The 26,309-nt window shown below is 36.5% G+C and overlaps 1 protein-coding gene across 9 annotated transcripts in view; it reads left to right on the top strand.

The window, feature by feature from the left end:
• LOC134754400 (hepatic leukemia factor) overlaps positions 1-26,309 on the top strand; it is a 205,550-nt gene that overhangs the window by 141,532 nt on the left and 37,709 nt on the right. The window contains exon 1 of one of the 9 annotated variants that reach the window (XM_063690705.1): positions 22,610-22,968. The exons of 5 other annotated variants lie outside the window; for them this stretch is intronic. In XM_063690705.1, coding sequence (XP_063546775.1) covers positions 22,782-22,968 — 187 coding nt within the window. In that variant the 5' untranslated portion in view covers positions 22,610-22,781. Of the gene's footprint in view, positions 1-22,609; positions 22,969-26,309 lie in introns of those variants that run through there. 3 more of the 9 variants (XM_063690707.1, XM_063690706.1, XM_063690708.1) reach the window with 3 other exon arrangements.

Here is a 26,309-nt window from a genome sequence, read left to right on the forward strand (position 1 = left end):
TAAGGGACATTGGGAGGCTAGTGGGTCTAAAGTTGCAGTTGGCATGTGGACACGAGCTGTGAGGCCTGTGAGGCTGTCGTAAATTAAAAGCCGTTAAGGCCCAGTAGGTTCGTGTTCTTCTCTCCCTCTCACTGAGCGTAAGCGTGAACGAGATGGATGTGCGTGCTCGGGACCGCGGATATCATGTTTTTGTTTTTTTTTGTGTGTTTTAATAATAGAAAAACCGGCCAAGTGCGAGTCAGACTCGCGTTCCAAGGGTTCCGTACATGACATAATTTAAATAATGTATTTTTTATGTGAAACGTGAGTGAAATGTCTTTAAAGAAACCCGTAGGGGCCGGATCAAAAACTAAGTAATTAAATCCGACTCACGCTTGACTGCACATTTCTAATAGGTTTTCCTGTAATCTATAGGTAAAGATCTATTTTGTGTATTTTTTTTCAAAATTTTAGACCCAGTACTTTCGGAGATAAAGTGGGGGGAATGGTCATTTTTTGCCTATTTTCTTGAATAACTTCTAAACTGTTTATCATAAAATTATAAAAAAATTATGTTTGAGATTCTCACAATGAGCTCTTTCACTTAATATATAACACGATATAGTTTGAAAAATCTTAGTTTATTTTTTAATTTTCTCATTTACCCCCCAAAAGTGGCCCCCGTGTTTAAAATTCATTTGTTTACGTTACATGTCCGTCTTTGGGTCACAAACTTACATATGTATATCAAATTTCAACTTAATAGGTTCAGTAGTTTCGGAGAAAATAGGCTGTGACAGACGGACAGACAGAAAGACAGACGCACGAGTGATCCTATAAGGGTTCCGTTTTTTCCTTTTGAGGTACGGAACCCTTAAAAAGTAGCCGCTGGTGGCGCTACTCACGCTACTGCGCCGAATTCTCCTTCGCCACCAATCGCTGAGTTCCGGATCAACCATAATATTGCTAAATGTAGAAATAATTGACATATTTTTACTTTTTTTGCATAATTTATTATAATGTTTTAAGTGCATTTTAGACCTACGTTCGTGATTTTTTTTTCTATCGAGCGAAAGTGAAAAAATCAGGATTCGAATTGCTGGAGAACCTAGAGAAAGGCCTCAAGATTGCTAATTAAATTTTAGGCAACCGTATAGTGATCTCAAAAAGTGCAACGACTGTCAAAAACTCCGTTCCCTTTTTTTTTTGTTTTCTTTTTTTTTGACCCAGGGGAAATCCGTTATGGATCCCACCCGGCTCGGGAGGAGCCGAGTGGGTATGTCCGACTCACACGGACTAAAACCCCTGGGGTGTTCCACCGCTCGCTTTTGGACGGGGTTTCGGGAACGCGGCTGCCAACTTCCGATACCCCGTCAGCGTTGCCTTTTGAGGCCCATTCTGTTGTGGCTGCTCATGCAGCGTCCTCCGCTGAAGGCGCCTCGGAACACTGGAGGGCCCTCCAGCTCAGAACCTCTTCAGGCGGGTGATGGAACTCCCAAACCATCACCCGCAGGTTCCCGTTAAGGCGGCAGCAGTAGCGGCAGCACCCTGGCTGCGAAGGCTCTTCGCCGCCTTCCTGTCCTCCTGCGGCGCTGAGGAAGCGAATTGGCGTCGTCCTCGCGCATTCTCTCAGCAGCCTCCTTTCGTGTCATCACTGCGACACTGAAGTTGGCTACTGCCACCCACGCCTCCTCACTGTCAGCCATTTGGTAAATTAGTGCTGGCAGTGAGAGGTCTCCTCCCATAGCCGTGGACAGGACAGCGCGAGGCTCCGCCCACGCAGGGCACTCTTCGCGCGTGTGCTGGGCCGTGTCCACGGCTCTCCCGTCACAAAAAAAAAACTCCGTTCCCTGAGCCACCTTAACTTTTTTTTGGTAAGGATTTTCTACTTTTTAGCCTATCACCTAGAGACGAGAAATACGTAAATACCGTGTAGGCCAAGCAATAAGAAGGTATAGAGGGAAATGCTAGGAACACAATTTTTAACTTCGTAGCTTTGTTTGGACTAGTTAGGAGATGAACATATCAAAAGTCCCCGACCGTAATCCTGGTGCTGAGGGGCAGAGGGGGGGGGGGGGTGTTTGAAGGGTATTTTTTTCTGTTTTTCGATTATATCTCGGAAACTATGGGTCTGAGCGACATGGCCACTTATACAAAATGAAAAGTGATTTAATTTGTTACAAGTTTTATTAGGTCAATTTTTTTGATATCTTGTATAGTTTTTGAGATATCCGCTCTTGAAGGTTTATTTACGGCTCTCATTTTTATATTGATTATCTACATCAGTAAAGCTGCTAGGCCGGGTTTGGTAACGTTTTCGTATAAATTGGGGGTGCTGAATTCATTTATGGTATCAACATTGACACCTTTCCAAAGTAAAAACATATAAACTTTAACCAAATAACTTTTTTTTAACTCATCTTCACGTTAAAACCGCGGAACCGATTTAGTTGAAATGTGGTAAATAGATGTTTTAAGTCCCGAGACAGGATATAATATAATTTTTATCTCAATAATCATACTTTGAAGGTGTGAGGGGAATTCAGCTTCTTCGCCGAAGTTGAATTCCTGAGGTTAATACTGTTTAAATTTAGGTTTGAAGTCATGTTTGGAATCATTATCAACTAAATCAAACATGTAGACCATCCCAAATATTATTTAAATAGGTTCAGCGGTTATTGATTCCCCATACAAATTTCCACCCCACTTTTTACACCCTTAAAAGATGATTTTGGTTATAAAAACTATCCTATGTATTGTCCCGGGACTCAAACCATCTCTATACCAAATTTCAACCAATTCGGTTCAGCGGTTTAAGCGTAAAAAGGAATTTTATAAAATATCATTTTTAACCGACTTCAAGATTTCAAAGGAGGAGGTTCTCAAATCGGTTTATTTTTATTTTATTGTTAGTTAGTCCATAACTCCGTCATTTCTGGACCGATTTTGAAAATTCTTTTTTTGATTGTAAGTATATACATACAGATTGGTCCCGTTTTTGTCAAAAAGCAGTTCTGATGATGGGATCCATGAGGAATCGAGGGAACTCCTCAAATATTAAAGGCATACATATAGTGATTTTAGTATTGTCATCAACAAATTAAGCACTTACATTTAAAACAGTGACATTTGATGAAGTGGAACTGCTGATGATGATCAGAACAGAACTCTTCAATGACGCATAGTTCACGTTTGGCGATTTGACCTCTTCGTTATGTTTGTTAAGCAAGTTAGGTTTTCAAGAAACATTTTTGTCAAGCTCGAGTTCTGATGATGGGATCCATGAGGAATCGAGGGAACTCCTCAAATGTGAAAGGCATACATATAGTGATTTTTGTATTTTTATCAACAAATCCAGCATTTCCATTTTAAAAAGTGACATTTGATGAAGTGGAACTGCTGATGATGATCAGAATGGAACTCTTTAATGACGCATAGTTTACGTTTGGCGATTTGTCCTCTTCTTTATGTTTGTTAAGCAACTTAAGTTTTTAAGACATATTTTTGTCAAGCTCGAGTTCTGATGATGAGACCCACGAGGAACCGATGGAACTCCTCAAATGTGAAAGCCACACTACAAAAATACATATAGTAATTTTTGTATTTTCAGCAACAAATCCAGCATTTACATTAAAAATAGTGACATTTGATGAAGTGGAACTGCTGATGATGATCAGAATGGACCCGGACTGAACTCTGACCCAAACTTGGACCCGGACAGCCGGACACGGACCCGGACTCGGATCCGGACCCAGACTCGGACCCGGAAATGCTACTAGAAAAGTGGGTGGGTTTTGAACTGCGATTCTCACAGAACAGAACTGCTATCAGAAAAGTAGGTTAGGTTAGGTTAGAGCTGTGACCCTTACAGAAAAGAAATGCTATCAGAAAAGTAGGTTAGGTTAGGTTAGAACTGCGACCCTTACAAAAACGAAATGCTACTAGAAAAGTGGGTTGTTTTACCTCCTTTTCTACATATTTAGGCAAAATATGCTGTCTTTTTCATTTCATTATCTGGAATCTAAGAGTGCACCATCAACAATAAGGGAACTTTCAGCGGCATCCCCCATTGAAGTCAGTTTTTTTTTTCTTAAAAATTATTTTAAATTTTGTTTTTACTTCGGAACGGTGTCAATGTTGATAACATAAATGAATTCAGCACCCCCGATTTATACGAAAACGATTCCAAACCTGGCCTAGCAGCTTCACTAATGTAGATAATCAAGATAAAAATGAGAGCCCTAAATAAACCTTCTAGAGCGGATATCTCACAGACAATACAAGATATCGAAAAACTTAACCGAATAAAACTTGTAACAAAATGAAAAGAGATTTAATTTGTTACAACTGAATAAAACTTGTAACAAATTAAATCTCTTCATTTTGTATAAGTGGCCAAGTCGCTCGGATGCATAGTTTCCGAGATATAATCGAAAAACCGAAAAATGGAACCTTCAAACCCCCCTCTACCCCCCCAGCACCAGGATTACGGCCGGGGATTTTAAAAATGTTCACCTCCTAACTAGTCCAAACAAAGCTACGAAGTCAAAAATGGTGTTCCAAGCATTTCCCTCTATACCTTTTTTTGGGCATTTATTTCCTGCTGTAGACGTCTAGTACTATGCCTTATGGGAAACGGTCGAAGAGATAGTTCAGATCCGGAAACCGCTACCAAATTTTAGTATGTTGTTGGGCATGGTACTGGGTCTCCAGAACTGCCGGGAGACAGCGGCGCCGACCATCTACTTCAGCGGAATGACGTCATCAAAATGACTCCCGCCTCGTTGCGAATATTGCATTTTGCACCCAAACTATGCATTGCACATACACGTGTCGGGTATTAAACGAAAGCCAATAAAATATTACATATTTCCCTAATACACTATGTACCAAAATATACAATAGTTTAAAAGAAATTTAAAAATAAATAAAAATGATGAATTTTTTATATATTATTATTTCGGTTTTTCAACCAAACCAAAAGTCGGACGTTAAAGCAATGTACTACAAAATTAAAGCTGATGTCTCAAGCCATACACTGATATCAAAATAATCAAAATCAGACCAAAAATGTTAAAATTATGCTTCAAAATGTAGGTATTTGCTAGAACAAATGCATTAAAGGTAAAAAAATTGTAATTGGTCATATTCCGCATGAGCTTCTAGTATGTTATTAGCAATATAAAAAGGATCATAAAACTGCTGGGAGACAATCTCTATAGTGCCTGAGTAACAAATAATGGCGTCATACATACACGTGTGCTATCAAACGAAAGGTTATTAAATATATTATGATTCGTTAATACATTATTTATAAAAACAATGTATATTTTAGGAGCTACAAACAAAGAAAAAATACTTTTTTTGAGAAAAGTTCATGTATATATTTTATAGCTCAACTAAAAACGTTATAACAATGTTGCTTCTAATATAAAAGAAACCAGTCATTCAACTATACGTCACAGCTTAAATTTTTAATTTGTGATAAAAACTGTGGAAGTGGAACCAAAAAAACTAAAGCGCGCCAACAATTCTACCTTAATGCGCTCATATTATGCAAAGAATAGTTCTAATTATGGGGTATTTAATGAAAGAACATTAAATAAAATACATGAAAACGTCATTTTGGAGTGGAATCATACCTATAATTTATAAAATGAATTTGAAAAAATAAAAAAATATTGACAGGAGCAAGTACAAAATAGGTGTTGAAGTCCCTGACTTCACAGCTAGGTAAAAAAACCTGTTACAATTATTATTATTTCGTATGGAACACAGAACGAAAATATTTACAATTTAATATCTAAATTGAGTAGCCAGTCCCTTGCTTCCGGTGTAAGTACTAACAAGTCCTGCGTGCTTCCGGCAAAACGCCTTCTAGGACATTCTCCTATGATGTGAGGGATTGTTTGAGTTGGCTCCCCACAGTCACAGGCTGGTGTCGGCGAGATTCCCCATCTGTGAAGGTTCTGGTTACATCGTCCTACTCCCGTTCGGATGCGGTTTATAGTGACCCAGATCTTACAGAGGTCCCTGAAGCAAGTCGGCAGTTTAGTGGGGTCTATGTGGGAGTCACCGTCCTGCGCTTGCCAGACAATAGAAATAGGCAGAATTTGCTGTCTACGTGTAATGTATTGTTTACATGGAACTACTGAACTGATTTTGATAAATGAGGCGCCAATTCATTCGCCTTTGTAGCCCAGGTGCACAAAACTTAAATTTTAACCGATTTTCAAAGGAGGAGATTAGGTACGACACGAAACCGTTGTTTTGCTTATTTATCAAATAAATTCAATTTATAAATTATTATTCCACTCCAAAATATCGTTTTCATGTGTTTTATGTAATGTTCTTTCATTTAAGAGGCCGTAGTCGATTTTGGAGCAAAAATTTTAAATTGATAGATTTAGTCGTTGAAATTATACACGTTTTGTTGCGTAATATCTAAATAACAAGTATTGGTTTCTATTAGCAGGTTTTCTCATCTTGCCTTTTAATAATGAGGTCGCGAGCATGCGTCACCGGTAATATGTGAAGAGAAGGGGCAGTTTTAAAAAATTCATCAAAAAAATATGGTGGTAAATTATACAAATTGATGTATAAGAATAGTTTCAGCAAATGTTGTAGATTGTTCAAGTATCCAAATTACGTTGAAATTAAGTCGATTTTTCAGAGAAATTGTAACTTGTTTTGAAGTAATTTCTGGAGAAAATTGAATTCGTTTAACTTTCATTTCCTCGAACTCTAAGTCATATAACAAAAATGTAATCTGATAAAGGTCAAGTACAGAATATGTGTAATACAAATTTACCATTTTTAGCAGTCCAAACTTTACGAAATTTACAAATAAGAGCGACAAAATCAGTGCTTTACGCGCGTTTACCTAAACGTCCTTCAGAAAAAAAATCATTACTAATTTAGTGAGTCTGTTTTCAAAAAATTGATCTGATAAAAGGCAAGATAAGAAGACGTGCTAATTTTTGCGACTAAAATCGACACCGGCCTAATACTAATACCCGATAATTAGGACTATTCTTTGCATAATATGAGCGCATTAAGGTAGAATTGTTGGCGCGTTTTAGTTTTTTTTGTACAACTTCCACAGTTTTTATTAGAAATTAAAAATTTAAGCTATAACGTATAGTTGAATAACTGGTTTCTTTTATATTAGACGCAACATTGTTATAACGTTTTTAGTTGAGCTATAAAATATATATACACGAACTTTTCTCAAAAAAAGTCATTTTTCTTTGTTTTTAGCTCCTAAAATATACATTGTTTTTATAAATAATGTATTAACGAATCATAATATATTTAATAACCTTTGATTTGATATAGCACACGTGTATGTATGACTCATGGTATAGTTATAATTTAGATTTTGCAAATTTCGGCAGCGGTCACATGTATGACGCCATTATTTGTTACTCAGGCACTATAGAGATGGTCTCCCAGCAGTTTTGTGATCCTTTTTATATTGCTAATAACATACTAGAAGCTTATGCGGATTATCCTGAAAATGACCAATTTAGTTTTTTTAACTTTAATGCATTTGTTCTAGCAAATACCTACATTTTGATGCATAATTTTCACATTTTTAGTCTGATTTTGATTATTTTGATATCTTTGTATTGCTTGAGATATCAGCTTTAATTTTGTAGTACATTGCTTTAACGTCGGACTTTTGGTTTGGTTGAAAAACCCAAATTATTGAAATTTTTTTTTCATCATTTTTATTTATTTTTAAATTTCTCTTAACTATTGTATATTTTGGTACATAGTGTATTAGTGAAATATATAATATTTTATTGGCTTTCGTTTAATACCCCATACGTGTATGTGCAATGCATAGTTTGGGTGCAAAATGGAATATTCGCAACGAGGCGGAAGTCATTTTGATGACGTCATTCCGCTGAAGTAGATGGCCGGCGCCGCTGTCTCCCGGCAGTTTTGCAGACCCAGTACCATGCCCAACAACATACTAAAATTTGGTAGCGGTTTCCGGATCTGAACTATATTCCCATAAGGCAGTGCTACGAATGTAGATATGTGCGTTAGTTTCACTCCCAGCATCTCAGTGATGCTGTCATATGTATCAATTAGAGGAAGGTGACGAAGAATGCCACTGCAGGATGCGTATTTAACAGAAATGTTTTTATTGAAATATTTGTACGTGTTATACAAAGTTTAAGTACAATTTTTTATTATTAAATGGCTTCAGTCCCGTGGGTCTATTTAGCCAGTGTCAAGGTATTGAGAGCTACTTATATTATAAAGTGTGTACATTCAATACGGGCAAATATTTAAACGGCGGTTAGCATAGGACGTAGGAAGTAGATTAAATTAAATTTTAACCATACTAAATAATACAATGAAAATATTAACCATACAAAATAATTCGGCCCGAATGTAAAGCAACACATAAGTTACGAGATACGAGATTTTTAAAGTAACTGTTAACGCTTACTATAAAAATCTCGTCATGTTATGTCTCGTAATGTTTGTAATGCAGTGCTCGGTAAATTAAAAAATAATAATTACGGGTCATAATTAAGTGTAAAAAAATCTTCATTAATGATTACACGGATAAATTCTATAACTAGTTTAATTTGTCGCCCGTATTGGATTTACACACTGTAGGTATATTGCCCTCGAGCAAAAATACCGTAAATCCGAAGTCTCGTAAACAAAACGAATTCCCGGGAAGACTCGAATTTTCGGGAAATTAATTGAACAATCAATTATATAAACATAAATTAAAGTGAGTGTCAACATGTTCTTGCTGCGCGATTATTAGTTGGGCCTTTTTATAATAATTATAATAATGATTTTGTGTTTGTTTATTGTTTTGAATTATTCAGAACACTAAGAATACACAAATCTATTATATTGGAGTGGTTTAATATCGACCGATTTGATCAGAAAATAAATTGGCATCAATCTCGTCGAGTGTCCACACGTAAAATCCGACAAGAAATTGTAGAAAATAAATGAGGGCGCCACTGCCTACGTAACTGTCACATTTTTGACGTAAAATGCTTAAACATGGCAACAATTAAGTACGGGATTTTTTTAGTTCCATTTTGTTTAATTTCTACTATTTTATGACGCACCATATACAATAAAATCACCAATTTTAGATTTATGATGACCATCGAGCACTCTTAATGAAAAAAAAAAAGCATCTAAGCGCGCTTACAAGCGTCGAAAATTGGCATTCTCGCCTTTGCATCTCCATTTGATCGGTCATAATCTTATAATCGAATCATGTGGCATTGGCGAACCAATGTCATATTAGCATCCACACGTGCTGATTAAATTAGTCAACCAATTAATCAGATTGGCCGAAAAATTGTCTGTCTGGTGTGGCCTTAAGCGGCGATCAAATACAATTCATTTTGGACAAATGTTTCTGACCAAGTAAGAAATTATTACCCGTAGGTAGTATTCGTCTCAAATATACAAGGTAAAATGTGAGTCAGTCAAATTCCTTCTATTACCTCGTATACGAGGCAGTCGTCACTCACTGTTGATATTGATGGGAAAATAGCCCCAGACGCATGGAGGGGCCGATGTAATTGTGTTCGTTGCGATTTATTCACCAACACACACCATTCACACCATTCACAACCACACACACAGCATTCTTAACCTTGAAAAGTGACGACGCTTTGTTACCATAGCCGCGAGTGTATACATCTTGTACCTACGTAAATAAATCAAATGGTATCTAATAGCGTTACTTCTTGTTACATCCAAAGTATCTACATACAGGTCTGCATTTTCCTATGATTTTAAATATAATCTCAGATCTAACAGTCATTTACAAAATGTGACGTTTCTGGACTACTGCACGATAATTGTAGGGTACTAAAGTAAAATTTTATTTTTAAAATCAGTTACAGTACAATACTGAGTGGAGTACTGATGTATACTTACTAAATTCTATCTCTGTCTTGTTTGTGAGTTCTGTAGTCTGTTAACGTACTTTTTACGTTCGACAATTATCGATTAATTCTTGGTATCAAAAAGTTGCTCTATTTCGCGTATGCCTGTGTCGTCAAATGGTTGTATATGCCAGGTGTGTAGGCCTGGGCAGTGTAAACACGGGTGTTATTTTAACTCGCGCCACAATGGACCGATAACGCGTCCGATAACAATCCGCCGCCAACCCTGACATTGGCACTGCCGCGTCACGACGTCTCTCCTCTCCGCAATAACTTCTACTACGTATTGTGCAGTGGCACATGTAGGTCGTAGGTGTTACTGGGGTGAACTTCCACATTATTTTTAGGCAGTTCTATATAGACCCCACGCGGCCGCCTTATGTCGAAATTTGCCGTTGACCACTTCTACTTTCTACTACTGAATACGCATTCAGTCGTATTATGTTTCCACCTTAGTTCTGGGTCTACTTTATAATCTCCACGTCTCGTCTAATCTATGATCTTAAAACGTAAGCATATTCAGGGATTGCAGCTGAATAAGTCACCAAGCGACAGCGAAGTTTGATTTTGCCTGTGATATTAATAAAGCAAGTCAATAATATTGCCCTATGACACGAAAAGTGCATTGATGTAGAAAACATGTTTTAACGAAATATCAATCCATAAGCACTAATAGCTTAAACTGCAAATAAGAACTTACGTACCTAATGTCGCAGACCTTAAATTTCGTTATATTTACAAAAGTACAATAATTGCAAATCCGCACAACGGCTTTCTTTGCCGTATAAGACTCCCTCTTCTTATTAATATACTTAAAATAAATAAAATAAAAAAGCCTTTATTTCTTACAGAATTAATTTTACAGTTTCCAAAAGTAGTCTTGTCAGTAATTATCATGAAAAAAGAGTATTATATAGCTATTTTAGTGTTAGTAAACTATAAGATAACAAAAAATATTATTAGAATATTAGAATTAATATTATTATGGTTAGCGTTATTATTTTTTGATTCTTTTTCCTGTGAGTTATTCTGCAAGAACCCCTCTGCAGGTAAAGGCCTCCTCCAAGTTAAACCAATCGTCTGTGGATTTTGCAGTTTGCATCCAGCTTGGACCCGCTGTATGTTTGATTTCATCCTCCCACCGATTTCGGGGTCTCCCTTGCTTTCGTTTGTGGTCCCCTCCATGCGGTCACACTTTTCGTCCATCTCTGGTCTTGAAGGCGCGCGACGTGTCCAGCCCACTTCCATTTAAGTGCTAGAGCATATGCCAAGCCATCTGTTGCTTTAGTGATGTTTCTTATTTTTGTGTGGCGTATTCTATCTAAATATTCGTTTTATATTTAACATACTGCGCTCCATTCCGCGCTGGCACGTAGTAATTTTTTTTTGCAAATTCTTGTTAAACTTACGCAATATTAAATATGGGTTACTATTTAGGTACCTATTTATAACCATATTAAGAACCTGTTCGTAATCGGTAACCAGTCATTAGGGCATATTTTTATTCAAATGTAAAAATTAATAGATTTGTGTATATAAATGTGTAGATAAAGAGGGTATTGTAGTTTCTGTAATAATTATGTCACCCTCGGAGTAAGTAGTAAGGTCATGTTTTGCTTGAATGTAAACATTGGTTACATAAACGACGCTCGGCGGTCGATAGTGAAAACTGCGGACTGCACAAGGTTAATTCTCTCTCCGAGTAGAATTAGCTTAGTTGACTATCTCACGAGTTTCGGCGCAGGTGAAAGTGTTGGTGTTTTTGAGAAAGGAAAAGTAGCTTATTTTTTGTGGCTTTGTGAGCTGCGCGGGCGCCGTCCCCCTCCTCGCTCTCTTCGGCGCTGCTCATGAAAGTGAAACTTAAGCCCGCAGTTTTGGACTGCAACGTCTCTGATCGCATTCCAATGTCAAGCTCGTAGTAATTACGGTTTAAAAAAATCTTGTTCATTAATGCAGTACATTCTAGGTTGCACGTATGTATATGTAGCTCTAAAAGGAATCGGCGTCTCATGACAATTGCGTACCTATAGCTCTTATTTTTCGTACTCCATCTTTTTTTTAAATTGTAGTAAATTGTCTTGCGGCGAAAGTCTCATAATATGATCGCATTAAAAATATTGGTCTGTTCTTTACATCCGTATTTAAATTATTACTTAACCTAATTTCATGTCACTTAAATATTTACCTATGATCTAATTAAGTTTATTAAGTTTTCTTTTTCAATGTACATATATTATATTATGCAACTATCAGTAATTTCTGGTTCATTATCGGCCAGGGATCTTGCGTTAAACGTAGAAAGATTTACGTGCTAAATTATATTTTAATGTTTTTATGTACATAATGACATGATACACCGTTGAAATTGGGATAGAGCGAGGCGTGACGTCTTGTGAGAAGTTGGGTTCCTGCAAATCGTGGCAAAGGTCAGCACGAGACAATGGCCGCAGCAATCAGCGCTTCACGGTCCGCTGCACGCTGGCCGCGTCTGCATCGTGCATCGTGCACCTACACCGCCTGCAAGCGCGCCGCGCTGCACAGTGCACATTCCCCTATCACATCAACCATAACAATCCAAGATAACCAAACAAGACATTAACTGTATATAACTACACATAGTTTCATCTTTAGGACAGAAATTCAATCGCTCAGTGACGCCACGTAGTCGCATTTAGGAATAGACGTTATGGATTGGATATCCAACACGTCACGCGTCGAGCAACTAACATTACACGGTCAATAATTGTTGATGTCTGCATTGCATAGTAACAAAGTGCAGACGCACCGAGTTCCACCTATACATATATAAACGGATCATAATTGTTAGGTATTTTAAATAGCGCATGTATCTAATGCTAATTTAGCACATAAGTAACTGTCTTATAAAGATACAAGTACAATTCTGCTGTATTAAACATAAGTTAAATATGCGATTGAGGCATTCAATTGTGTACCTTGTTCCCATAACATAAGTTACACAAAAAACCAAGTAGTTACATGCAAATAGGCTACTTACAGCGGGCAGTAGTGTACAGTTCAAGTTCGGGATCCATTTTAGAGCAGTGATAGCCTGGTGGGTTATCGGGGCGGCTCCCGAGCACCGCACCGCCGCCAAACTAAAATTGTATGATAACTGAAACATCATTTAGCGATTACATACCTATAATCCATGTCATTCCTAATATAATGATGAATCGTATGATTCGTGACATGATGGTCTCTATGACAAATCCTTCAAGTTTATTTTACCTTGGCTTAATTAAAAAAATATATTGAAGAAGTATGTTCTTAAGAATAGGGCAGAGTGGCGCTCTCTTGTGTCGGAGGCCAAGATCCTTTTTGGGTCACTGAGCCAGTGAAGTATAGTGTAGTATAGTATGTTCTTACCATATCTTTATTACTTAAAAATTATTTAAAGACATTTCACATAAAAAATACATTGTTTAAATTGTGTAATGTACGAAACCCTTGGAACGCGAGTCTGACTCGCACTTGGCCGGTTTTTTTTATATTTTTATTTACCGACCATCAGTGTACTACAAACATTAAGAAGAGACAAGACGATATGACATGCGTTGACAGTTACTTTAAAGCTCGTATCCCGTAACTTGTGTGTTGTATTACATTGCAGGTCGAATTATTTTGTATTGCTGAAATTTTCATTGTATTTCTAAGCAAAATCTATCTCAATATACTTCTTAGGTCCCATGCTAACCACCGTTCAAATATTTGCCCGTATTGAATTTACACACTATATAATATTTAGTAGTTTTCAATTTTCAGCGGGGCTTCAGCGTCGGCAACGTCTGTTAATAATTGTTTAAGATATAGATGATGTCGTAGATTTTATCTAAATCGGTTCAGCGGTTATTGATTCCCCATACAAACCTACACCTCCCTTTTAATTTTTTTTGGGATAAAAACTATCCCATGTTCTTCCCCGGGACTCAAACGATGTAAACCAAAATGTTAACTAAATGGGTTCTCAGCGGTTTAGGCGTGAAGAGGAATTAAAAAAAAGATATTTTTTTTCCTATTTTACATGTTTTTGCTTCGGGTTGGTTTCAATATGATACCATAAATGAATTCGGCATCCCCGATTTATACGAAAACGATACCAAACTTGGCATAGTAGCTCAAAAGATATCAAGCTAAAGTTGAGAGCTCCGCCCCTAAAAATTTACATCAACAATCTTAGTGTCTCCACTTCTTAATCTATCCTTGGGACCTAAGGACTAATCCTGCTAAAGGAAATCTTTTGTTCACGCAACGCGGTATTTCACGAGCTACAGGTAGACTATCGAAGATATACTCGTATTTATCTAATACACATTTGCGCCTCCTTTTTAATGACTGTAATATGCTGAACAATGTAATTATATGTTTGACATCGACTGCAGGTGTAAATGCGTATGGTTCAATAAAACTTAAAAAGTAAAAACAATTTACCTGTAGCGAAGGTAAAGGCGCCTAATACCGTGGTATTTTGAAATTTTTGGAATGATTCACAATAATGAAATATTATCCAAGCTTCTTAACGACCGAGATTTTTTTTTTTAATTGAAGTGTTTATTAAACTTTCACCTTTGTAACTTTTGAGACTCATTTTAGCTTATTATACCATTAACCAAAATGCACGAGTCTTTTATTATCGTGGTAATGACAGGCTATGATTATATTACCGCGAATTGAGATTTTATTACCAAGGGTATAAAAAATGGCCATTTTCTACTATCGGTAATAGGAACCCGACTCAAGAATTGGCACTTAGTACCGAGGGTTAAAAAATTCATTAGAAGGTCATTGACCCCATCAGCTGTAGAACCTATACACCAACCCAAACAAATATTGAATGAGTCGGTAATAGATTCCCATACATCATATTAGCCCCTTTATCATACCATCGGTAATAGGCTTAACTTGGGGTTTCGTAAAACCTAATTCCGACCCATAAAAACAATAAGATACAGTCATATTTTCTTAACAAATCAAAAATATATATTACAATATTGGTATAATACGAAAATTACATGAGTGGTAAGTAAATACAGCTAATTATCTCAATATTACGACAACATGACGAAAACTTTTGTAAAAAACGAAGAGTTTTTTAAATACTTTCCATACTACGGAAATAGTTATTTAAAAGCGTGAATAGATCAAGATTGGAACGACTATAAAATAGTTTATTAAACAATGTCACATAATAAAAATAAAGCATAAAGATGCAAAATTACCACTTTAACTATTACCATGGTATATACCACGGAATTAGGACCCCACATAAAATCACCGCTATATTTTATTTTACATTTTAAACGTATATCCAAGCCAAAAAATATATAACGGGTAGGTACTTAGAAATCATGCAAAAAGCTATAAAGAACTATTTAAAAACCATAACATTAGTTCAATTGCCACAACTATTCGTAGAATACTAAATACGATTCAAGCTCCCTTACATGTGGCGTCACTCGTTTGTGTGGCATGTCCTCATCTTGCGCTGCCGTTATAGAAATTGGCGAATTGTGAGTTATTTGTTTCATTTACACACGCTAGCACTAATAGGTCAGTTTGTAAACTAAATAGGTTTGTGTTAAATATATTTTTTAGAAAATAGGTCGGTTTGCTCATAAAATGCGTATTTTAAAATACCACGGTGATAGGCGCCGAATTTGAGACCCACGGTATTAGGCGCCTTTACCTTATCACTCAGTAAGTTCGTAATCAGATCAGTCAGATCACGTACTTTAAAAGAATGAAAACGAAAATTTACTTACATACTTTTTAGTTAGAATTCCATATGAAGGTTTTTTTTCATATTTCAGTAAAAAAACCGGCCAAGTGCGAGTCGAACTCGCGCACGAAGGGTTCCGTACAGTTCCGTACCATTACGCAAAAAACGGCAAAAAAATCACGTTTGTTGTATGGGAGCCCCACATAAATATTTATATTATTCTGTTTTTACACCGTTAAAAATTTTCAGGGAATTTTACATAATTTTAGGGCAACTTTCGTTGCCCTAAACTTTCTGTATTTTTACATAATTACGTAATTTTGTAGGCGTATGTAATTTTACATATCGACCTCATTTAATTGTTATGTAATTTTACATAATCATACTACCAGAATATATGTAAAATCTCACTTATGTAATTTTACATAATCTGTAAAATGTCATGTATGTAACTTTACATACGTACATTGGATTGCCTAACGCAGCGTACTACGTAGGCGAAAAACACGCGGAACGCGCATCAAATTGGTCGTTTTCGAAAGAAAATGCTCAAGTTGCCTATGAAAACACCCAAATCACCATACATGTGCCTTTACATATTGAGGAGTTCCCTCAATTCCTCAGGGATCCCATCATAAGATCAGAACCAGATTAATATGTGACCAACTTGGAAGTAGCTCCTTTTGAACAAAAAAAAATACTCAAATCGGACCACGGGTCTCGGAGTAATCGGTGAACATACATTTAAAAAAATAGCCACAACCGAATACAGAACCTCCTCCTTCTATGAAATTGAAGTCGGTTAAAAATACATAAAGTTTGTGTATTATTATATTAATGATATACTATGTATAACTTCATTTTATTCAGTAATATTGCCGAATTATTGTGTTACAGATTTCGTCTGTAAAATTACACAAACTTTATTTATTATTAATGTTTATTTAAGTGTTTTTACTTTCTAATCGGTAATATTACACAATTATTATGTGTTTTGTTATAGATATCGTATGTAAAAACACATAAAGTTTTTGCATTATTAATGATATTTTATGTATATTTACATTTTATTCAGTAATATTACCGATTTATTATGTATTTTGTCACAGATTTCGTCTATTAATGGTTTTTAAGTATTTTTACTTTTTATTCGGTAATATTACACAATTATTATAATTTTTAACAGTGTAGTATTTGTTTATAAAGCGGCAACAGAAATACATCATTTGTGAAAATTTCACCTGTCTAGCTGTCACGGTTCATGAGATACAGCCTGGTGACAGACGGACAGACAGACTGACAGACAGACAGACAGCGGAGTCTTAGTAATAGGGTCCCGTTTTTACCTTTTGGGTACGGAACCCTAAAAATTCCATATATGTTTTTGGATATATTACCTCAAGGTCTGTCTTAATTGTTCAGTTTGGACGATTTCCATTATAATATAGGTACGAGTAATATAATATAACATACCTACCTATATGGAGACCCACTTTTGAGAAGTCACCTATATACCTATGGATATTATGCTGATAATGATTAAATTGCACAAAGCATGAATAATATTCGTAACGAATAAGAATGCTGACTACTTACGACTCAAGAAAGCGACAGAAGGATGATGTGATGCGGCGATATCGAGAACCTGTTAAAAAAATTCCATTGCACATATTGGCTTAAATCTTCTATATCTACTTCTATATCTATCTGTATATATAGGTACAGTAGAACCTCGATAACTTAAAGTCCAAGGGAAACGATAAAATCTTTGAGTTATCGAGTTTTTAACTTACTGAGGGTTTAAGTTAAGGAGTTTCCATTTGCTCATATTTTTACTTACAGAGGTTCGGTTACAGTTAATATTAATGCTAGGTTTAATACAAATGTTACTATATGAAGATTACAACACGATTATTTTATTCAATTTCCACAAAAAAATCAAACTACTTTGCACTGCTTCGATCCCTTTTAATTTGTCTTGTCAGCGTACTTTTGTGTTTTTAATTTTCGTTTCGAATTCATTTCCCTTATAATAATCAAGTTCTTCCCGGAGAATGACTAGAAACTAATAATGACACAAACAAGTTGCGGTACTCAGCGATGGCTTCAAGTAGAGCTTTAATAAATTTAAACATAAACAATAGGTTTACAGTAATTACAGCGCACACTTTTAGCCATTCGGTCAACGCGTGAACGCAATAAAAACAGAAGCTTTTGTTCATACGTCTATTGAAAATGAATTTCTGATAAACGTTTTAAGTTATAGAGGGCATCAAAACACAACTAAGTTGCTGAGGTCCAATACCCAAAATATTCGTGTAAGTTTTAGAGGTACTTACTCGTACTTTATGCAAAAGAGGTTTTGGGATGAGGGAAAAAGAACACAAAGCTTTATTAACTTTTTTACGTTTTTACGTTATCTAGGTTTAAGTTATCGAGGTTCTACTGTATATAAATGCGTGTGTTCTGACTGACGCAGACCAACGCAGAGCCGAAACACTTCAGAGCTAGAAAGTTGAAATTTGCACACCAGGTTACATTTATAATGTGTACAAGAGATAAGAAGCGATTTTGAGAAATTCAACTCCTAATGGGGTTAAAATAGTTATTTATGATACAATTGCGGAAAAGAGGAAATTCGAAACGAGTGGCGATTAATTAAAACACGACCGCAGGGAGTGTTTTAAATCGACACGAGTTGCGAATTACCTATTCGCACGTGTATCGTACAACGTTTTACAGTACATATGGCTATTTAAACTTTCGACATATGCACGAAAAGTGCTCTTTTACGCACTAGTGCGAGAAAGTAGCACCATATGTACTGTAAAGGGAATGAAAGTTTGTATGGGGTTCAAGATTTATTTTAACTAGGAATTTGAAAATTCGTAAAAAGGTATTTTATGTAAAGGTAAAAGGCACCTTTGCACCGGAAACGGCAGGGGCAGGGAGCGGTTTTATTTTAATTTATAGTTTTATTTTTTATTTGTAAGCTTTAGTTTTAGGTATGTAATTTAATTTGTAATTGGTATCCTTTTTGTAGTAATAAAAGTAAAATATAAAAGCACTTTTATTTAAATACAAGAAAAAATGTTTCTGCGTTTTAAAAAATTCATCCCTTAAGGTGGTGAAAGTTTGTACCAGGAACGAGCATTTTTTTTCTCAATGTAGGACTTTTATGTAAGAAAAAATATTTCACAGATTAAAAAAAAAACCCTTATAAGGTCCGAGGGGTTGAAAGACTTGAAAGTGTGTATTGGGAAATAAATCCACGCGAATGAAGTCGTGGGCAACAGCTAGGGTATACTATAAATACTTATAAATGTACAATCTTGGGGTAACGGGAATTTAACATTTATTTCACATCGTTGGACAGTGGCAGATACCTACATCACTGGAAAGTATTCAAAGTTGAAATTGGACTGTGGTACAAAAATCTGACTTATATTATTGGTTTACTAATTCTGTAAGTATTAATAAATTTAAAGGATTACAATTACAAATATTGATCTAATGCGATAATGAGGTGTACTCGTAGGTGTAGCAAGTGCAAGCTATTGTAGAATTCCTGAAAAGCTTGTGAGTCAGCGACGTCGACGGCGGCACACATCTGGCCGAAGGAAAACACCATTGTCCACGCTATCAGTGCTCGCTCCGCGCAGTCCTCGCAGCTGCCTGGCTAGCTGCTAGCCTCACTGACTGCTCTATACTTACATATATACCGATATACGCCTAATAATTGTGCTTAAATGCTTATTATATGATGTAACTAGGATTTTTTTTTATACAAACGATACAAAACTATAGCTACTTTAAAATTTCATTAATAAACACCTAATAGTTAATAAAATAGATTTTAAAAGTTTTAATTCTTGACCATGATCCCTGTCCAACTGCATAGGTAACAACATTGAAGAAACAACAAAGTCTGGGGGGCACGGCAGTGCCCCCGCCAAGTCGAGCAAAACAAAGAGGCACGGCCGTACCATCCTTTTCTCGAAGCCACTCAGGCCATTTTCAACGTCCTGTAATTTTGTGATAGCTAAAGCTAGAACCCTGAATTTTCAGTGACGTATAGAGCATAATATGATTTAGATATATTCTCATGTAATTTGAACATGTAGTTTAAGAATTATTGCATGTCAAAGTTCCTTAGGTTTGTCACTGACACACTCACTCACGATCATCATAATTCTAAGGTACTTTTAGCAGACCCACATGCCCCAAATTAGAAACGTAATTAGTTTATAGCGTAATAAGACAATAAAAACTTAAAAATACTGCAATATCAGTCACGTTTTAAAGATTTAATAACTGCACAAGTAAGTTTGTAATCCTATATAAATATATGCAACTAGCTGTTGCCCGCGACTTCGTACGCGTGGATTTGTATGTTGGTGGTTATATATTCTACATGAGCATAATATAGAACATTATGCAGCAAAAGATATCAGTAGGGACGGTTAATCATTTGTTAATTATACAACGCATGAAATTTGTCTTTCACAAACTACGAAGTTTCAAGACCCTAACTGAAAAAAATTGTTCCCGATATAATCCCTCTCGACCCTCTTAGAAGATTTACAAGTCCACTATTTAAAAAAAAATCGCTCCCGAAACTATTAATACAAACTTTTCAAAAACGGTGTAAGTAATAAATTTTCGTCTATTCTAATATAATGTCCTTTTTACCAAGCTTCAAGTTCCTAGCTTAAAAGAAAATTTGTACCACATATAAACTTACATCCCCTTTTTAACCCCTTTTAGGGGTTGAATTTTTAAGAACGTTGAAATAACTTTTTTGGAATCTTATACAATGCCTTTCTAAGAAGTTTCAAAGCATTTGTAATAGATTCACTTTGAACCCCTTTTTAACCCTTTTAGGGGATCAATATTTAAAAACGCTTAAATTACTTTTCTTGTATTCTAATAATATATGCCTTTATACAAAGATTCAATTCCCGCACTCAAAAAAATATTTGATCTCCATACAAACTTTCAACCCCATTTTTACCACCTTGGGGGATGAATTTTCAATAATGCTGAAATAAGTTTTTTTCTCTTTTAATTATATATATTTTTATGAAGTTTCAAGTACCTAGCTTAAAATAAAATTAGGACCACGACAAAATTTCAACCCCTTTTTAACCACTTTAGGGGATGAATTTTTAAACACGCTGAAATCACTTTTCTTGCATTCTAATATCATGCCTTTATGCAAAGATTCAAGTCGCGCACTTAAAAAAATGTTTGACCTCCATACAAACTTTTAACTTTTTTTTTGGGATGAATTTTCAAAAACGCTGAAATTACTTTTGTAGTATTTTAATAATATGCCTTTATACAAAGTTTCAAGTCCCGCACTCAAAAAAATTTATGATCTCCATACAAACTTTCAACCCCTTTTTTACCACCTTAGGGGTTGAATTTTTAAAAACCCCTTCTTAGTGGATACTAACGTCATAAAAGCTATCTATTGTGAAAAATTTAGCTCTCTAGGTCCAATGGTTTGGGCTGGGCGTTGATTTAAGTGAGTCAGTCAGTCAGTCAGTCAGTCAGTCAGTCAGTCAGTCAGTCAGTTAGTCAGGACTTTTACGTTTATATATATAGATAACAAAGTTACGTTTGCAGTTCCTATAATTAGTAGGTTAAGTATAGGTACACTACGTTGTACGATGTGAGTATGAATTAAGATGTGTATAATTATGATATGTATATACATAGTATGAGTATGGTATGGGTATGGTACACGAAAAGAAGGACTGCCTACAAAAAGAGATGAGATCCCATCAAAAACATTACATGTAAAAAGATTCAAGTCTCGCATCGCAGTTCTTCTACTATAAAAAAGTTTTGAGATGTAATGTGAAACCAAGTCGGTTATTTTAGTCAGTGCCAGGAGGTGTTAAACCGTAACAATATTAGATACCTTTATTTTTTAATACATACATGTAATGACTTGGCAATCGCACACAATGCTTTACTTGTACTCGTATGTGTATTGCTCAAACTGCATGTCATCAGGGCTAGCGCTATGTTCAATAACATTATTTTAAATAGTTGACGAATTATCCTTGTCATGGACTATGTAGCCGTGCGATTGCCAAGTCATTATATAAAAATAAAGGTATCTAATATTGTTACGGTTTTAACACCCCCTGGCACTGACTAAAATAACCGACTTGGTTTCACATTACATCTCAAAACTTTTTTGTAGTAGAAGAACTGCGTTGCGAGACTTGCATCTTTTTACATGTAATGTTTTTGGTGGGATTATATTTACAATATCTACATTCTACATGATTGCATGTGATAATGAAGAAGGTTTTTACTTACAATTTAACCTGCGGGTGAGCCACCAGCAAATAAGCGCAGTATTTATTTATATTTATTTAGCGAGTTATTTTTCTAGGTAGATGATATTAATAATTAACAATAACGAAAGAGTGTAATCATGAAACATAAGGTTCTTCTTGCAAGGGTAAGTGGGAGTTTCCCAGACGAGGATTGATTTAGCATAGCAAGACCACTTGCACCAAAGAAAGCCCATCGTTATTTTTATTTTTTTATTATTCCATATTTGGCACAGGTTCCTATACGAAAGACTTGAACGCGCGTCGGTTGATCCTGCTTTTATTTAAATTACAATCAAATACAAAGTACTGTACGTTTTAAGATATTAATTATAGCGATTAAATTGTCACACCAAACAGGTGCTAGGTGGAAAGAGTCGAAAGAGCAGTTTGTTTTGTTTACAAGCGACGTACGACACGTGCACTCGTCTGTACACATAACATGCTCGCGACCAGTAATCAGTTATCGCGTGGAGAGTGATCGCGCATCGTATTATGTCACTATAATTAAAAACTATGCCGCATGCAGAGGAAGTATAGGAAACGGGTGGAGGTCTGACAAGTGAGAGGCAAGAGTGGACAGGGGGGAGTGTTAGAGGTGGGAGTGAGAGGGCGCGGGAGGGAGGCAGCACGCGTGCGATCGCGCGTCGGCCTGTCGCGCGCCGCACACCGCCGCGATCGCACGCCCCGCGCGTCCCCGCAGCGTCCGCGTCGCGATGAGTGAACACTGAGCGAGTGCGTCGCGGAGCGCCTCGACTCGTTCTCATGGAGTACCAGCACCCGCAAGCCCTCCAGCCGCTCGGGCCACCGGCGCCGCCACCGCAGCTGCTGCCGCCCGCGCCTCACCCGCCGCTGCCCACGCTGCCCCAGCTGCAGCACGGCCACGCGCATGCCCAGGATGACGACCGTTGGAGCCAGTATCACATCTGGAGACAGCACGTTTTCGTCAACGGTCAGTGGCTCGCACCTTCGTCGCTTATGTCCCGCGCTTCTCGCGACCAGGAAGCTCGCAGCACTTTCACCGCCCGCTCGTGGCCAAACCGCTCCTGGCCCGCAGCCGTGTACGCGGATGCGAGAGAGCCGCGAAAAAGAGAAAGTGCCCGAGCGCAACCCGCTGTCGGATGGAACTTTTCGGTTCATCGAGAGTTCTTTGTTTCGGCGATTGGTGCCTTTCACTCGTTACAATTCATCCTCGATCCGTTCGAACTTAGCTCGTCAAACCGAAATGTTAAGTTCAGACATGACAGTGACATTGTGTGTTGGCTCGTGATGAAACCAGGTCATTTCTATTAGCTGGTATATTTATATCAGAAACTCATTAGTCTTTTATACCTATATACATCGTAATCACTCATACCAATTATTATTTCTTTTTGTTTTGTTTTGTTCCTCAAGACAATCATCCTTTTATAAACGAATATGCATGAGTCTTGGCCTAAGTGTATTTTATGTATCTAAATTAGTCTCGTTGTTCAGTCGTTGCAGTATAGTTTTAATACTTATTTTACGCGATTAAGTCCCGTCGTTGTAAATAATAATGAGTAAAAATCGTGAAAGTTTAAATCAGTGTGTTGCAGTATAGGTATATATTATAGGTACATTTTTCGTATTTATATGATAGGCTTCGTTTCTGGAGTGAAGACGGCTACAACAAACCCGATTAGCGCGGAAGCGACGGGAAGCCGTAGCGGAAGCGAAGAGTACGCTACCTTGCTCGCCACCGCGGCTCTAGCCAGGCTTCTTTTCAACATAGGTAGTTACATCTTAAAAGCTTGAGTTTTCATATCACACGCGGGATAGATGTTTTTCCCTTTCTGAGTCAGACGCAATGTTCTCTGATCGTATGAAATTTAGTTCACTATCGAGATACTCTTCTTTATATAAGTAATTAAAGGTTGTAGGTGTCGTTTAATTTATCGGTATTAAGGATGACTCACGTTAGACCGGGCCGTGTCCGGGCCGGAGCTTCCGGCGCTTATTTTTCTAGGACGTGACAGGTGATCACGTGATGCTTTCCATAGAAAACGAAGCGCCGGAAGCTCCGGCCCGGACAAGGCCGGGTCTAACGTGAGTCATTCTTTAAGCGCTCTTCGGCTCTTAAATATATTTACTTGTAAGTGACACAGTTTCTTTTTTCATTATTCTTTCACTGTTAATCTAAAATAATCGGTGCATTGACTAATGCCAAAAGTACCTTGTTAAAAAGGTTTTCAGATAATAAGAAAAGAAAGATACTGACTGCATTCTCTCTCGAAATGTAAAAAAAAAGTAAAAAAAAACTATTGTTGTTATGGCGTTAGTGTAACTGATAAAAAAGAGTATTAAGAATAGCCGTTTAGGAAAAATATTAAGTAGTTAATCCGAATTCGAACAGCTCAATGACTCCATAATATTTTATTTTCATCTGACCTCCACTTGTATATACATACAATCTCATTCGTATACCGGAAAATAGGTTCTAACATTTCATTAGATATAGACATAATGTACAGGTGAAAATAAATAGAAGCTTGTACTTAATAATTCCAAAGCACAGGGTAAACTCGTTATATCGGCCACCTACGTATCGAACAGTTAACCTTATTTATAGATAATATCAAAGGGTCAATTTTCAAATGAGCATTTTTTGCTGTCCCAAGGCTATAATTCCAAATTGAACGAACAGTGTTGCTATTGGTATATTTTCATTATATAATATGTTATAAACTAATAAAAAAAATATACTAATGTTCTTTAAGTATGTATTGTTTGTGATCAAATCGATTTCAAACCCTAAACACGGCGAAATCTACCGCTGTTTCGCGTGTCCCACGTGTGGTTTGGTTCAGCAAAAAAAAATCATAAGTTTGTGCACGTTTTATCAAATACTTGATACCTTAATGTAGAGTATTTTTTAGAGAATCGATCTATTTATGTTTGAAAAAATAATGCGTTATTTATTAAAACCATGATAGCCTTTTTTAGTACTATGCCTTATGGGAAACGGTCGAAGAGATAGTTCAGATCCGGAAACCGCTGCCAAATTTTAGTATGTTGTTGCGCATGGTACTGGGTCTCCAAAACTGCCGGGAGACAGCGGCGCCGACCATCTACTTCAGTGGAATGATTTCATCAAAATGACTCCCGCCTCGTTGCGAATATTACATTTTGCACCCAAACTATGCATTGCATATACAAGTGTGGGGTATTAAACGAAAGCCAATAAAATATTATATATTTCACTAATACACTATGTACCAAAATATACAATAGTTTAAGGGAAATTTAAAAATAAATAAAAATTATGAAAAATTATTTTGGTACGGTCACTACGACATTTGTATGGGCTCTTTTTTATTAATATACAATTGACAAAAATTTGTTACCTTATAATAACAGTCGGCATAATTACGTGCATTGAGTACATAATGTACGAAAGATGGCCAAAAAACATTTTTGTTGACATTTGTATGGCAACATTTGTACGGCTACTTTGACCATACAAATGTTGAATGTGGCATACAAATATCGCCACAGTGTCATACAAATGTCGGAAAGGTGCCATACAAATGTCGTCAGGGTCTTACAAATGCCACAAATATAATAAATAGTGCCATAACAATTCTGATACTGCCATAGAATGTCGAAAAAATGCCATTTACATGTCAAAAGCGCCTTACAAATGGCTGGAGCGCCATACAAACTATAAAAAGTAGTTTACAGTACATATGGTGCTATTTTCTCGCATTAGTGCGTAAAGAGCACTTTTCGTGCATATGCCGAAAGTTTAAAGGGCCATATGTACTGTAAAACGTTGTACGATACAAGTGCGAATAGGTAATTCGCAACTCGTTTAGAAATTCCTTTTTTTCGGCACTTGTATCGTAATTTACTATTTTATTAGATCTAACTTTATGTATTTTGCTTACTCGGAATCGGTAAAACCATAAAAACTGTAATTGTTCCTTCCGGATGTGGACCATGTTTTAATATGGACTGGGCTTTATCTATATTCTCTACACTACAGGACTCTAGTCCTGTGGACAGCGATGTGGTTTTTTCAATATTTGAATCACGTTACGATGTTCCGTACTCTATTTCATTTTATTTAGTTGTTGCTTGTCCATTTACAAGTATTACATCAGGTGAACTTTGTGTCGATGTCGAGCACCAGCTATAAGATTTGACTAGCCGCCGACGTTCGAGAGACACTAGTGTGGGGTCTCTCAACTCAAAAAGGGAGCTTGTACCATATACTGTGGGCATATCAAGCAAAAGTGTTTTTTGTTTCGCCTAATAATTGTGCTTCTTTTA

Source organism: Cydia strobilella, chromosome Z, assembly GCF_947568885.1.
Source record: "Cydia strobilella chromosome Z, ilCydStro3.1, whole genome shotgun sequence".
In the NCBI taxonomy this organism is placed as follows: Eukaryota; Metazoa; Arthropoda; class Insecta; order Lepidoptera; family Tortricidae; genus Cydia; species Cydia strobilella.